General features: G+C 55.8%; 1 protein-coding gene across 1 annotated transcript in view; it reads left to right on the top strand.

Moving 5' to 3' along the window:
- Positions 1-882: 882 nt before the first annotated feature.
- LIMK1 (LIM domain kinase 1) overlaps positions 883-14,466 on the top strand; it is a gene marked incomplete at its 5' end in the record, with an annotated part of 23,705 nt that continues 10,121 nt past the window's right edge. Inside the window, 4 exons of the mRNA XM_028486939.2 lie at positions 883-979; positions 7,656-7,794; positions 8,139-8,248; positions 9,746-9,952. Of these exons, the coding sequence (XP_028342740.2) occupies positions 883-979; positions 7,656-7,794; positions 8,139-8,248; positions 9,746-9,952 (553 nt within the window). The remainder of the gene's footprint in view (positions 980-7,655; positions 7,795-8,138; positions 8,249-9,745; positions 9,953-14,466) is intronic.

Raw genomic sequence — 14,466 nt, 5'->3', positions numbered from 1 at the left:
AATGGGAAGGGGCAGGCTGTGAGATCTACCAGGGCCCACCCAGCTCCAAGGGTGTCAGGCCCCAAGGATGACTAAGCATGCCTAGTGGCCGTCTTGAAGAGGTGTCAGGCCTCCCTGGAGCAGGTGTCTGGGAGCCCAGCCCTACGGCCCTGGCCCCTTGTTAGGCTACGGCATAGCCAAGCCTTCCACAGGGCTTCAGTACAGGACGCACCAACCTAGCCCTGTCGAGTCCCTGCCCTTTGAAGGGACTGGGCAGGCAGGAGAGGAAGGGGGGACTGTGACAAGAGTGTCACCCACTGCCTTATTTCTTTTTTTTTTTTCTTTTTTTTTTTTTTGCGGTATGCGGGCCTCTCACTGCTGTGGCCTCTCCCGTTGCGGAGCACAGGCTCCGGACGCGCAGGCTCAGCGGCCATGGCTCACGGGCCCAGCCGCTCCGCGGCACGTGGGATCTTCCCGGACCGGGGCACAAACCCGCGTCCCCTGCATCGGCAGGCGGACTCTCAACCACCGCGCCACCAGGGAAGCCCACCCACTGCCTTATTTCTAAATCGTGCTGCTTTCTTTCTCCGCATTTACCGTGCCAGACCCTGAGTTGAAGGATGCCATTGCTGGGGGTTGGCGGATATCTGCTCCTCCTCCTCAGTTTACAGAGAGAGAAACTGAGGCCCAGAGGAGCTTGGTCGTTCAGCTGTGGTCTCAGCGAGACTCTCAGACCTGCATTCTCTCTCCTGCTCTGTACAGTGACTGCTCAGCCTGGGTGCTGCGTGTGTGCAGGAGGATTTGTGGAGGTGCATGTGGAGTTGGGGCAGGGCAGGGCAGGCCAGGCCTGCAGCAAACTGCACCTCCTGAGAATGCTTCCTAATGCCCTTTCCACCCCTGCAGGAAGCGAGTTGCCCGTGTGTGCAAGCTGCGGCCAGAGGATCTATGATGGCCAGTACCTCCAGGCCCTGAATGCTGACTGGCACGCAGACTGCTTCAGGTAGGGCAGGCTGACCTGAGCTCGGGTGCCCTAAGCAAGGCCTGCCAGAGACGTGGCGATCCCTCCTGGTGCCATCTCTGGCTGTGACTTCCAGCAAGTCCTTGGCTTCAGTTTCCCCATCTGTAAAATGAAGCATTTGGGCTAGAAGATCCCTGGAGGCCTTTCTTTTTTGTTATTCTAGACAGAAAAGGCGAGAAGAGGCGAGACTTGCGTTTATGCTCATAATACCAAGGCCTGTTGGCACCTTGGTGGGGGAGGGGGGGAGGGCAGCGCGCCCCAGCCTTCTGCGTGCTGGTGCTCCAGAGAGAGGCCTTGGGAGGAGCTGGGCCTCCTTCATGGGCCCCAGGCTAGTTTGGAAGCTGCATATCCAGTAAGACCAGCCCCTTCTCTCCGGACACCAACTCCCAAGTGTAGGAGAGTAGGATCAGAGCCGTGGTGGAGCACATGGGGACCCAGAGGTGGCCCAGCAACCCAGGAGCACCATCCTGAGAAGCAGGGGCAGGGGGTAGCCTTAGATAGCTCTGTAGGGCCAGAGCTGGGGATGTGAGATTTCCCACGTGGAGAAGTGTGGCAGGAAGCAATTCCAGACAGAGGGCCCAGCAGGGGCAAAGGGTAGAATGGTGACGGGGCCTGGCCCAGTCAGCGAACGGCAGAGTTCAGGCAGGAAAGCACCGAAAAGGAGGGAAGGTAAAGTGGCGAGGCCCAGCTGGGGTCAGGGCATCAACCAACGGCCGAAGGAGTTGAATTTAGGCAGAGTGGGAGGCTCCGACAGGGATTTTTTTTTTCTCTTATAAAAATAATGTCTAACATTTTCTGCAATTTAGGAAGGGCCAGGCACTGTTTTTAAGGACTTTTTATAGTTGGATATGTGTTGTCTCCATGAATCGGAACACAGAGAGGTTAATTCTCTTGACCAAAAATACACAGCCAGTGAGCGAAATGAACACACAGTACCCACACTGGCTGGGGAGCCCAGGGGAGAGGCAGGCTCCGTGTCCTGGGGTTCCCAATCAGGTGTTCAGAGGAGGCCTTCAGGGAGGAAAGGGCCTCTGAACAGGCAGAGACAGGGAGGTGGGACAGTGCAAACCGTTGGAGGCCCGGGATCAGTTCATCTGGTTGGAACAGAGTGAGTCGAGGGACATGATGAGGAGGCAAAGTTAGGATCGATTCAGTGAAGGGCCCTGAATGCCGAGATAAGTAGCTTCTGCGGGCAGTAGGGAGCCAGCAGAGAGTGTCGAAAGCAGGGGAGGGACAGGGGCAGAAGTGCTACCGAAAAATGCCATCCCGGTGGGCGGATGGTGGTAACGTGGCAGGGAAGGGACTCTTAATAGTTCGGGGCTCTGTGCCCATGAGACCTGACATAGGACAGTGACTAAGAGTGGAGAGAGTTTCAGATCTAGAAGGGACGATATTTGGCAAGGATTAGTCATATTAGCCACTATTCATTGGTGACTCTTGTAATGTCATTTCATTAAACCTTCACCGTAACCGTAGGAGGTGCCATTATTTGCTCGATTTCCACGTAAGAAATGGAGGCTCGGAGAAATCAAGTAACTTGCTGAAAGTTGCAACAGCCAGAGCTGGGACTCGAACCTATGTCTGTCTCACTCCAAGTCACTGCAGAGCTGAAGAAGTCAGGGGCTGTGGGGTGGAGCGGGGGGCTGGTGAGTGGCAGGGGCAGAATCTACAGCAGTCTGGTTTTTCACCCCGGGTGCTGAGGAGGCCGGTGGTCTGTTGGCTCTGGTGGAGCTGGGGGCCAGGTTGGTGAGGCGTTGTGCCCTGTCCTTGTTGAGGTGGAGGTGCAGTAGGCTAGCCAGGGTGGCAGTGCCCTCCCGAGAGCTGGCCGAGGTGATCTGAGACCAGTCAGAGGTGGGAAGGCCAGAGAGAACAGCCCACTCAGTGCTGGGGGATGGGATTTGAGAAGAGGCCGAGAGAAATCCAGGGAAGAACTTTGGGGGCCCCGGTGCGTGGGGTGGGGAGGGAGGTAGAGCCTTGGGAGCCATTGGGGAGGGCCAGGCGTGCAGCCACAGAAGCCACAGAAGGGCAGCAGTGGGGCAGGATGCGTGGAACCTAGCTTTGGAGGGGTCCCTGCCCTGTTAACCAGCAGGGGGCTGAGGCCTCAGGAGGGGGCGGTAGGGAGGGGGCACGTTGGGTTTGGCCCTGGTGCGGTGGGGACACAGGGAAGGCTCCCACAGAGAGGGAGGGCCCACAGGCAGTAAGAGCCGTGGCTTCCACATGGTTCCACGACTTACACAGTGTTTCTGGCCCCGCAGCGTGTGGTTCTCCCAACAGCCCCCAAATCTGGTTGAGGCCAACAGTGTCCTCACTCCCATTACAGTCAGGAAAGCAGCTCAGAGAGGAGTCGCTGCCTGCTGGGCCCCTGGAAGCATCTCAGTGCCATGAAGCGGGGCTGCCACCAGCCCCTGGGCTCCAAGAGGCTTGCAGCGGGAGAGTTGCTGTGGGCCCACAGAATGTCTCTGGCATTAGCACTAGGTGTCATTGTCACCGCAGAGCCAGCCCCTTTCTCTCTTCCAGCCTCCTGGAAGGTCGTGGCCAGGCCCAGGGGGGTCCAGGCTTCCCTTTGCCCAGCTGCTGCTTCTGGGAGGTCCCTTCCCAGAAGCCTGCAGCGCAGGAGCCCTGGGGCTGCCGTAACTCCGGTAACATCTCCCTGGAGGCTGGTTGGGCTGACCCTGGATGAGAAGGGCTGAGTGCACAGCTGGGGGCCGGAGCCTGGGCTAGGACGCCCCCCTCTTTGGGGGACTTTCAGGCAAAGAGGATGGACTGTCCATGGAAGTCAAGCTCTGTTCCCTCGGGGGCAGCACCAGAAGAAGCAGCTGCTCCCTGTCCCCAGAGAGTCTCCAGTGCCTTTGTCACAGCAGAGGCCGGGCGGCACGGAGGGTGCCTTTCTCGGGTGTGCAGGGCTGAGGACACAGTGCCGGCCAAGCTTCCCCACCTGCACCAGAGCCCAGGCAGTAGGCCCTTCAGCTGCTTCCTGTTGTGAGCTAAGACCAAGTCCTCTTGCACCCACATCACTGCATCCTCCTCCCCTGCCGTGTGGCCACGCTGGCCCCTCCCTCTGCAGCCTCCAATCCTGAGTGCCTGGAGTAGGATGGGGAAACAGCCTGTCCGGCCCACCCCTGCACTCCCCGTAGGCCTCTGGGGCCTCCCTGCGATAGGTAGCAGCAAAGGATGCTGGCCTCGAACCTGAGAAGATGCCGCTTCCTCCGAGGGGCTAAGTAAGTGGAAAGCCCCCTCCCCACCTGTCCTAGGCCTCAGGCAGGGCCCCTGGTGTGAGGGCTGGGGCTGGAGGCCACGGTGGGACAGACCCACCTGAGGCCGGGCGGTGGGGCAGGAGAACTGAAACTCCTTGGTCACTGTTGGCTGCCTGTCGAGGGGAAGCAGGCCACCGCTGAGGCTCCTGGCCCTTCTGGTACAGGTCTCCCTTGAGGCTGGTCCCCCAGCGGCTCTTTTTCACCCTTGGTGTCCAGGGATGTGGCTCCGGGTAGAGGGCACCCCTGGGAGGGAAGGACCTGTCGCTGTAGGGGTTGCCACTGCTTCCCAGCCTGGCCTGTTCATGCTCCCCTCCAGCCCCACAGTGCCCTCCTCTCCTGCCCAAGCCTGGCTCAGCCTTTGCCTGCTCTGGGAGAGGGTTACACTGTACCTGGTATTACTCTCTTGACACCCTTTATAGGGGCAGGGGCATTGGGGGGCACCCCAAGAGCCAGGCATGTCCTGCCCCACCTGCCTCCTCTGGCTCCTGGCCAGATGCGGGCCTGAGGGGTGAGGGGATGTACAGGGTCAGGGGCTCCTGCGTGCCTTCCGTCGGCAAAGGTCCACTGAGGCCCCAGACGCCAGCCACCAAACCACTATGTGAGCCTGGGCTAGATCCCCTATCTGAGATGGAGGCTGAGCCCGGGCACCCTGGAGCAGTTCTGAGGACGCTGCGGGTGGGAACTGCTCCTGGTTGAGTGCACAGAGTGAGCCAGTCTGGCAGGAAGCACTTCTGTTCTCTTCGGGGACCAGCGTTGGTAGGTGCCTGGCCTGGGACCTCAGGGAGCCGGCAGGTTAATGGCAGAGGCTGGCGGTGCAGGCTGCGTGGGGGGGCCGTGGGCGCATCTGAGCAGGCTTCAGGGAAGTGGTTATCAGGGAGCTGACTGCACTCCCAGAGCTTGAGTGAAGCAACGTGGGCTCTTCCAGGGCTACTACAGTGATGAATGTTTGTGCGTGAGAAGGACTAGGAGTTTGCAGGCAGAAGAGCATTCTCTCCCCTGGGGGAAGGCGGCCGCTCCAGAGCCCCGACTGACCCGCGCCCCGAGGTGGGGGAGGGGGGCTGCTTCCTGCAGCCTGGGGCTGTTGGGGAGACTCCCGCGGTGACACTCCTGTGGCGCGCTTCGTGTCTGGTGGGTCTGGTCAGCGGGAGGGCGAAGTGAATCACCGATCCGCACAGGGAGTGGGGTGTCTCCCCAAGGTCACCGTGCGCTGCCTCCGCCCCGCCTCTTTGCGGAGCCTGCTCTCCTGCTGCTCACCTTCCTGCTAGGTTAGAGCTCCCTGGGGGCTGCGCTGGGGACCTCCCCGTCCCCGGGTGTCCTCCCTTCTGGCTCGGTGCCTTCCTTGTCTTGTCGCCCGCCCCGTGGTAAGATGCCCACTCACTGCAGTCGCAGCGATTGTGGGGCAGGAAGGGCTGCGGGGGCAACAGATGACGTCATGGCTCCCGTCCAGCCGCTGCTTCCGCTGCAGCCTCCCGCATCCCAGCGCTGCCTCCAGAGGCTTTCCCTCCCCGCTCGCCATCCCATTGAGAGAGCTCCTCAGACCCCGCCTTCCTGGCTTCAAAACCCGGGCATTTTGTGTTCCCCTGCCCTCCCCCTGCTCAAAGCCCCACGCTGTGGTCCCCAGCCTCTCCCCTCAGGCTACCAGACAATGGGGAACTGGCTGGATCCTCTTAAAGGGACAGTGTCCCAGCAGCACTCTTGCTGCTATGCGCTCCCTCCTCCTCCCTCCTCCCCCCCCCCCCCCCCCCCCCCCCCCCCCCCCCCCCTCCCCCCCGGGCTCCCCCTGCTCAAAGCCCCACGCTGTGGTCCCCAGCCTCTCCCCTCAGGCTACCAGACAATGGGGAACTGGCTGGATCCTCTTAAAGGGACAGTGTCCCAGCAGCACTCTTGCTGCTATGCGCTCCCTCCTCCTCCCTCCTCCCCCCCCTCCTCCCCCCTCCCCCTCCCCAGTTCCCTAGTTCAGGAGCAGTCATTGAGTGCAGTCAATGAGTGCTGCCCTGCGCAGGCTAACGGTAGAGCGGAGGCTCTCCCGGCTGCCTGGAGCACAGTGCTCTCTGACCCAGCCCCAGTCTTTCCTGCCCTCCTGTCTCCTGGTTTGTTCCCCCACTGAGCCATGAGCTCTGAGCCTGGGCCCTCCTATCCCTATGTGACCTTGGTACATCACCCGGAGCACCCAAACAGCAACAGAGCTGGACGGGTCCCCTAGCCGTTCTCTGCGCAGTGTGTACTCCGGCCCAGACACACCTATGCATGCCAGGGCCCTGGGTCAGGCTCTGCAGAACCCAGTGGGGCTCGTGCCTGGGGTTGAGGGAGGTGTCGGTCACGGGGCTGGGGGGTCCCATATTTTTGCATTTGCTTATTACCCTGGCTTAGCTGAGCTGCTGGTCCCCACCAGACCAGGACGCTTGAGGGGAAAGACGTCAGGCATGTAGGTCTAGCTCCTGGCCTGGGGGGTGGCACCTAGAAAGAAGCCTGTACATCATTTCTCCCCATCGGCCCTTCAGGGGCCCCACCAGCCAGGCCTTCCTGCTACCTATGCTGAACCCCGTTCTTGTGACTGGTAGCACCCGTGGGGCTGGCTGAAGCCTAGGAAGCCGGGAGATCCCCTCTCTTAACTGACTGACTGGTCTATACTGAGCTGAACTCCTGCCTTGTATCTTGGTGGAACTGGGAGTATCTTCATGGGGCCTATGGTGCCCATCTCTGTGACCTTGGGCAGGGTAGACCCTCCGAAGTTCATCTGCCTCATCTCTAAAATGAGGATAGCCATGCCTGCCTCATGGTGGCCTGTGAGGATTAGTAAATTTATTAAGCAAGAAATGGGAAGGTGCCAGCACTTAGTAGGTCTTCACAGCGCCAAAAGGTCCCCACCATCTACATCAGTGGCCAGAGCTGCCTCCACTTTGCTGGGAGTGGGGGGAGGGGGAGGGAGAGGAAGCAGACTAGACTGGAAGAGTGGGGCTCCCGGTTTGTTCCAGCCCCGCCCCCCCAACCTGAATCCTGGGCTCCCAGGTTCCAGCCCTCCCTGGGCCTGACTGGTGGGTGACTGAGGGTAACTTGCCTGCCCTTGCTGGCCATCTTCCTTCACGACAAGGGACAGGGGGCTCAGATGAGTAGCACCTCTCAGCCCAGGTCTCGCAAGTGGGCCAGACACCCTGGGTGCAGAACTGCTGAGGGTGGTTGTTCAGGCTGCTCATAGTACCAAGGCTTCTGGCTGAGGTACCACGGCAGGGGGGTGGGGGTGGGCTCTGAATCCATCCCCGGCTCCACTTGCCAAGCCCTGTGCCCCAGCACAGGCTGCTCCCGTCCAGAGGACACACCTTTCTCTAGTGCTGCCTGTAGACTGGAAGGGCCCAGGTGTGCGGGAGGGGTGGGCCCCTCTGAGCCCCAGCTCCCCTTCCACCCAGGTGTTGCGAGTGCAGTGCCTCCCTTTCACACCAGTACTATGAGAAGGATGGGCAGCTCTTCTGCAAGAAGGACTACTGGGCCCGCTATGGCGAGTCTTGCCACGGGTGCTCAGAGCACATCACCAAGGGGCTGGTCATGGTAAGCACCCCTCCCCCACTCACACACCTCACCTGTGTGTGTGTGTGTGTGTGTGTGTGTGTGTGTGTGCACGCACGTGTGTATGTGTTTTCACAGGTTTCCCTGCTCCAGATCTTTCTCCCATCATCTCTCTTGTTCTTCTTTTCACTAGTTCTCTGATTCCTCTGTGCCTCCTGAGCCTGTTTCTCTGTCTGTATCCCTCAGCCCGCTATTATGGAGGCAACTCAGTCTGCCCCGAAGTTGGTTTGGGGCTGCCCTTCTGAGAGGAGGCCGAGGGGAGGAGCTATGGGGGTTGAAGGGGCTGCTGAGGTGGCCTGTCCCCGCCCCCCCAACTCCCCTTCCAGGTGGCCGGGGAGCTGAAGTACCACCCCGAGTGCTTCATCTGCCTCACATGTGGGACCTTCATCGGTGACGGAGACACCTACACTCTGGTGGAGCACTCCAAGCTGTACTGGTGAGTGTCCCGCCCCTCCCTGCGCCTGGCGTGCCCACCCGTGTCACACGTCTCCCCCCCCAGGGCCTTTCCCCTTTCCATGGGGGGGGGGGGGCGGTCATAGTGAAAGTGTAAAAACCACTGGGAAATAAGACACAGCAATCAGATGGAGAAAGCCTCAGGCATCAGCTTTCTTTTCTCTCTTCTTCTTTTTTTTTTAATATTTATCTAATATTTTGGCTGCGTCCGGTCTTAGTTGCGGCACGCGGGATCTTTTGTTGTGGCGCGCGGGCTTCTCTGTAGTTGTGGCGCATGGGCTCTCTAGTTGCGGCGCGCGGGCTCAGTAGTTGCAGTGCACGGGCTTAGTTGCCCTGCGGCACGTGGGATCTTAGTTCCCCGACCAGGGATCAAACCCACATCCCCTGCCTTGGAAGGCTTATTCTCAACCACTGGAGCACCAGGGAAGTCCCACAGACATCAGCTTTCTTACTGACATCACTGCTGTGCAGTTCTGGCACCAACCCTCAGAGTTAGCTCCAACCCTGTGAGCTCAGGACCTGTCCCCAGCAAGACCGCCCTGACTTCAGACACCGGCCACAAGTTTGGGCGTCCCCAGGCCGCTCGCATTTCTGACCGATTGGCTGCAAAGTCAGGGATTCCCACAACTCTCTCAGCTTTGATACTTCGCTCAATGACTCAGAGCTCAAGAGAGCCCTATACTCACAATTATAGTTTTCTACTAAAGGCTACAAATCAGGACCAGCCAGATGAAGAGACGCAAAGGGCAAGGTCCGGGAGGGTCTCACATGCACAGCTTCCGTGCATTCCACCCGTGGAATCAAGACGTGTGACCCGTCCTCCCTGGCATCACCAGAGTTTTTATTGGGGTTTCATTATGTAGCATAATTGATTGACTCCCTGGGCACGGGATTGAACTCAGTTTCCTCGAGGTCAGGCTGGGTCAGAGCCACAGCCCTCTCATCACGTGGTCAGTCTTTCTGGTGACCAGCACCCCCCTCCCTGCCGCCTGAGTCATCTCATTAACATTAGCTCAAGTGTGGCTTGAAGGGCTCAAGAAAAAGGAAGACACTCCTGTTCCAAGGATTTAGAGCCTCTTTCCCAGGAGCCAGGGACAAAGACAAGGACAAATTCTTTATTATGGCAATACTGATAAAGCTGGATTTGAGGGCAGCATGACTTTTGAGGATCCCAAATGGACTCTTAATGACTTCCTGCTGAACTGGATTTATCCCCAGGCCTCATCTTGGCGAGCTGACAGAGCATAGACAGCCCAGAATGAGCCCCGGACAAGGGCAAGGCTGGGCTGAGCATGCCCAGTTCCTGCTCCCAGCCCATCAGGCAGCCAAGATCCTCCTCTTCCCTTGGGGAGCAGTGAGGGGAGGGTGGGAGGAGAAGAGAGCCTGGGGCTGAGGGATTGGGGTGGGGGTGATGCTGGTGACTGTCCTGACACGCTTTTCTTCCCACTCTTTGGGTCCCCACTGCCTGTGGCTCTTGCAGCGGACACTGCTACTACCAGACTGTGGTGACCCCCGTCATTGAGCAGATCCTGCCTGATTCCCCCAGCTCCCACCTGCCCCACACAGTCACCCTCGTATCCATCCCAGCCTCAGCTCATGGCAAACGTGGCCTCTCGGTCTCCATCGACCCCCCTCACGGCCCGCCAGGCTGCAGCACAGAGCACTCCCACACCGTCCGCGTCCAGGGGTGAGTGGCTGGCCTGCTGAGGCTGCAGCTGGTGCGGCTGTGGGCACGGATCCTCTAGGTGGGTGGCCGACTCTGGGGCAGGGGGGCCCTGAGAATGGGTGAGCACATGGGCCCAGATGGAACCCAGCTCTGACAACCTGGTATACCAGATGCCTGGTCCAATCATTCCTCCAAAAAAACAACAAATGTTAGATAAAATACTTTAAATGTTTTCTTTAATCCCTGCATGACCCAACAAGAAAGAGAAGTAACCAGGTCAGGAATAAGTGAAGGAAGGAGCCCAGGGGTATCAGCAGAGCACGGAAGGCAGCCATGACTTAAGGGCAAATCTGAATTGGGTGAATTAAGCTTCAGTTTTCGAGTCTTCTCGTGGCTGAGCCTCTCCAAAGCCCTGACTTGCTCAAGGAAAGTGAGTCTAATAAGAGAACGCCTCCCCACCCCATAAAGCTGCAACTCCCAAAGGGCTCTCAGGGTGAGGAAGAACAAGAAACAAACCTTACCTTCCACCAGCCCCCCACCACCGCCCCTGGCAACCAACTCCCAGAACTAGAAAATAAACTGATTTGAACCTAAATGGAAGGGGAGAGGGAATCTCCCCTGAGAATTCATACACTTGGGTTTGCCAACCAAGTTTGCCTCCAGGCAAAATTGTAGAAGTTTAAAGTACTTCTCGGCGCTTCCCTGGTGGCGCAGTGGTTGAGAGTCCGCCTGCCGATGCAGGGGACACGGGTTCGGGCTCTCAGGGTGAGGAAGAACAAGAAACAAACCTTACCTTCCACCAGCCCCCCACCACCGCCCCTGGCAACCAACTCCCAGAACTAGAAAATAAACTGATTTGAACCTAAATGGAAGGGGAGAGGGAATCTCCCCTGAGAATTCATACACTTGGGTTTGCCAACCAAGTTTGCCTCCAGGCAAAATTGTAGAAGTTTAAAGTACTTCTCGGCGCTTCCCTGGTGGCGCAGTGGTTGAGAGTCCGCCTGCCGATGCAGGGGACACAGGTTCGTGCCCCGGTCCGGGAAGATCCCACATGCCGCGGAGCGGCTGGCCCCGTGAGCCATGGCCGCTGGCGCTCGCTTTTTTTTTACTTAAAGTACTTCTCCGCTAGGGGTAATGTCCCTAGGCCCTGACAGAATCAGATGCAGATCCTTTCTGGAGGAACCCGCCTCCAGGCTTCACAGAATTTCTCGAGATAAGCGTCCCAAGGAAGGTCAGCCGTTAGGTCAAAAATCACAGAGAACAAGGCACTGTGAGCAAGAACCAGCAGAAACAACAGGTGGCAGAAGCGGACCTACAAAACGTGCAGATAGTAGGATTATCAGAAACAATACAAAATAATTATGCTCCATATGTTTTATTTTTTATTTATTTATTTTTTTTGTGGTACGCGGGCCTCCCTCTGTTGTGGCCTCTCCCGTTGCGGAGCACAGGCTCCGGACGCGCGGGCTCAGCGGCCATGGCTCACGGGCCCAGCCGCTCCACGGCATGTGGGATCCTCCCAGTCCGGGGCGCGAACCCGGTTCCCCTGCATGGGCAGGCGGACGCGCAACCACTGCGCCACCGGGGAAGCCCCCCCCATATGTTTTAATAAATAAGAGATCCTTGGAAAAAGTGAGTAAAGAGCAAATGAATTTGGAAAAGAACCAAATAGAACCCCTAGAAGTGAAAGGTGGGTTTAGCAACAGAGGAGGGTTTTAAACAGCTGAAGGGAGAAGCAGAAACACAACAAGGTGAAAATAGGGAAAGAGAGGTTAAGACGTACAGAGGACAGAGTGAGCAGCTCTAATCATCCATCTAGAATCACAGGAGAAAAGAGAATGGGAGAGAGGCAGTAATTGAAGATACGATGGCTGAGAAATTCCCAGAGCTGATAAAAGATACCAGTCCACAGACTCAAACCCAGTAAATCCCAAACAGGAAAACTAAAAAGAAATTCACCCATGGATTACCCCACCTGGTGAAACTACTACACCAAAGGCAAAAGAAAAGACTTTAAAAGTAGCCAGAGGGAGGACTTCCCTGGTGGCTCAGTGGTTAAGAATCCACCTGCCAATGTAGGGGACACGGGTTCGAGCCTCGGTCTGGGAAGATCCCACATGCCGAGGAGCAACTAAACCTGTGTGCCACAACTACTGAGCCTGTGCTCTAGAGCCCGTGAACCACAACCGCCGAGCCCGTGTGCCACAGCTGCTGAAGCCCTTGCACCTAGAGCCCATGCTCCGCAACAGGAGAAGCCACTGCAATGAGAAGCCTGTGCACTGCAGCGAAGAGCAGCCCCGACTTGCCCCAATAGAGAGAAAGCCTGCGTGCAGCAGCAATGAAGACCCAACGCAGCCAAATATAAATAAGTTTATTTATTTATTTAAAAAAAAATTTCCTTCAAAAAAAGAACAGGCTGACAGCTGATTTCTCAACAGAAACAATGAAAGCCAGAAATAGTGAAATGATATATTCAATGCACTCAGCAAAAAAGAACCATCAACCTAGAATTCTATCCTTGATGAAAATATCCTTCAAGTATGAAGGTGAAATAAAGACATGTTAAGGCAGACAAAATGGGATTTGATACTAGCAGATCATCCCTAAAGAGAATTCTAAAGGTTGTAGAAAAGGTCCGAGGTGTAAGAAGAAATGAAGGTTAAGGGGCTGACGCAGTTGATGACATGCCGTGAGACGCTGAGCGGTTCCCTTGTCCTCTCGGGGCTTTGGGGTCTCTGTCTGAACAACGAGGAAGTCAGATACCTTGGAGCCTTCTAAGATTTCTCCTGGGCCTTCATTGACCCTTGAGAAATAGTTTTAAACGTTCCCCATGTCTGGGTGTGGGAGCCACATGCCAGCTTTCTTTGGATTCAGTGAACGTTTCTCACATACCTGCCAGGTACCAGGCCCCATGCCTAAGCACTGGTGAGAAGTGAAGATGGTACTGGGGGAGGAGGAGGAGGCTGGGCTTGACTCTGCATCTCCACCCCCATCTTGAGCATCAGCCAGGCCAGCAGCTGCCTTCCACACACAAGTGAGCAGACAGATTGGTGAGAGAGATGGGGAAACTCCCAGACCAGCTGGCCCCTGACAACTGGGCAGAATTTTAGGAGTAGAGGGTCCATGGCACCTCCTCCCTGCCTCCCTCACTGGGTGAGCATTCTTTCCTGCTGCTTTTCCCCGCTTTGGCCACACCGTGCAGCTTGTGGGATCTTAGTTCCCCGACCAGGGATCGAACCCGGGCCACAGCAGTGAAAGCACCAAGTCCTAACCACTGGGCCACCAGGCAGTTCCCTAAGGAATATATTTTTAAGGCTATATCCATAAGAAGTCTTTATCCATGAAAATATATTCACTATTTTTTAACTTTTTTAATCCTGAAAATTTCAAATTTACAGAAAAATTACTAAAATAATAAGTATATTGAATACCTATACACCTTTTACCTGAGTTCACCAATTTTAACTTTCTGCTACGCTTGAGGTATGTGTGTCTCTCCCTTTGTCTATATATTAGTGTGTATATACATATATATCCTTATTTGTATATACACACATACGTGTACATATTGCCATTTTTTACTAAATCATCTGAGTGGAGGTTGTAGGCACCATTGACCCATCCTCCCCCACATACTTCAGACCTTCTCCTAAAAACAAGGGCATTCCCTTACGTAATTATTCATTGTATCTTATAGTGTAATTATGATATTTCGGAAGTTTAACATTGATACTTTTATTCAGTATACAATCCACATTCAAATTTTGCCAGTTGTCTCAATACTGTCCTTTATGGCAGTTTCCCCCTTGATCCAAGATCCAATCCAGGATCACACATTGCATTGAATCCTCATGTCTCTTCGGTCTCTTTTAATCTGTGCCAGTTCCTCAGCTTTTCATTGTCCCTTATGACCTTGACATTTGTGAAGAGTGCAAGTCAGTTAAGGAGCATGCCCCCTCCATTTGAGTTTGACGGAGCGTTCCTCTTCCTTAGGTTTAAGTCATGCATTTTAACCAGATAACTGATGCTGTGTCCTTCTCTGTGCATCTTACTGGTAGACACAGGATGTCAGTGAAGTGCTCCCTTTATTGGGGATGTCAACTTTGATTATTTGGTTAAAGTGCAGTCCACTCTCTCTGCTGTAAAGGATTTTTTTTCCCCTTTGCAGTGTAACCAGTTTGAGTCATCTGTGAGATATGAGTCTGTAACTATCCTGTTCCCAACAGCCTTTCACTAACTCTAGCATCCACAGATAATTCTGTGATGGCTACAGAATGGTGATTTTCTTCCCGCTGTATTTATTACCTGCCTTCCCTGTGTAAGGAAGCACTTCTCCCCCATGTGAGAATATACTGTCGATAATTGAAAAATTGCCAGCAATCTCTTTTTCTTAAAGCTCTCAGTCTCCTTTCTGTCCTGCCCACCCTCCCCCAGCCCTTCCCCATCTCAGGGCAGAGACAAAGTCACCATTCTTTTTTTTTTTTTTTTTTTTTTTTTTTTTTTGTGGTATGCGGGCCTCCCTCTGCTGTGGCCTC

Source organism: Physeter macrocephalus, unplaced genomic scaffold (genome assembly GCF_002837175.3).
Source record: "Physeter macrocephalus isolate SW-GA unplaced genomic scaffold, ASM283717v5 random_952, whole genome shotgun sequence".
NCBI classification, from domain to species: domain Eukaryota; kingdom Metazoa; phylum Chordata; class Mammalia; order Artiodactyla; family Physeteridae; genus Physeter; species Physeter macrocephalus.
This window is presented reverse-complemented; position numbering and strand designations above follow the sequence as displayed.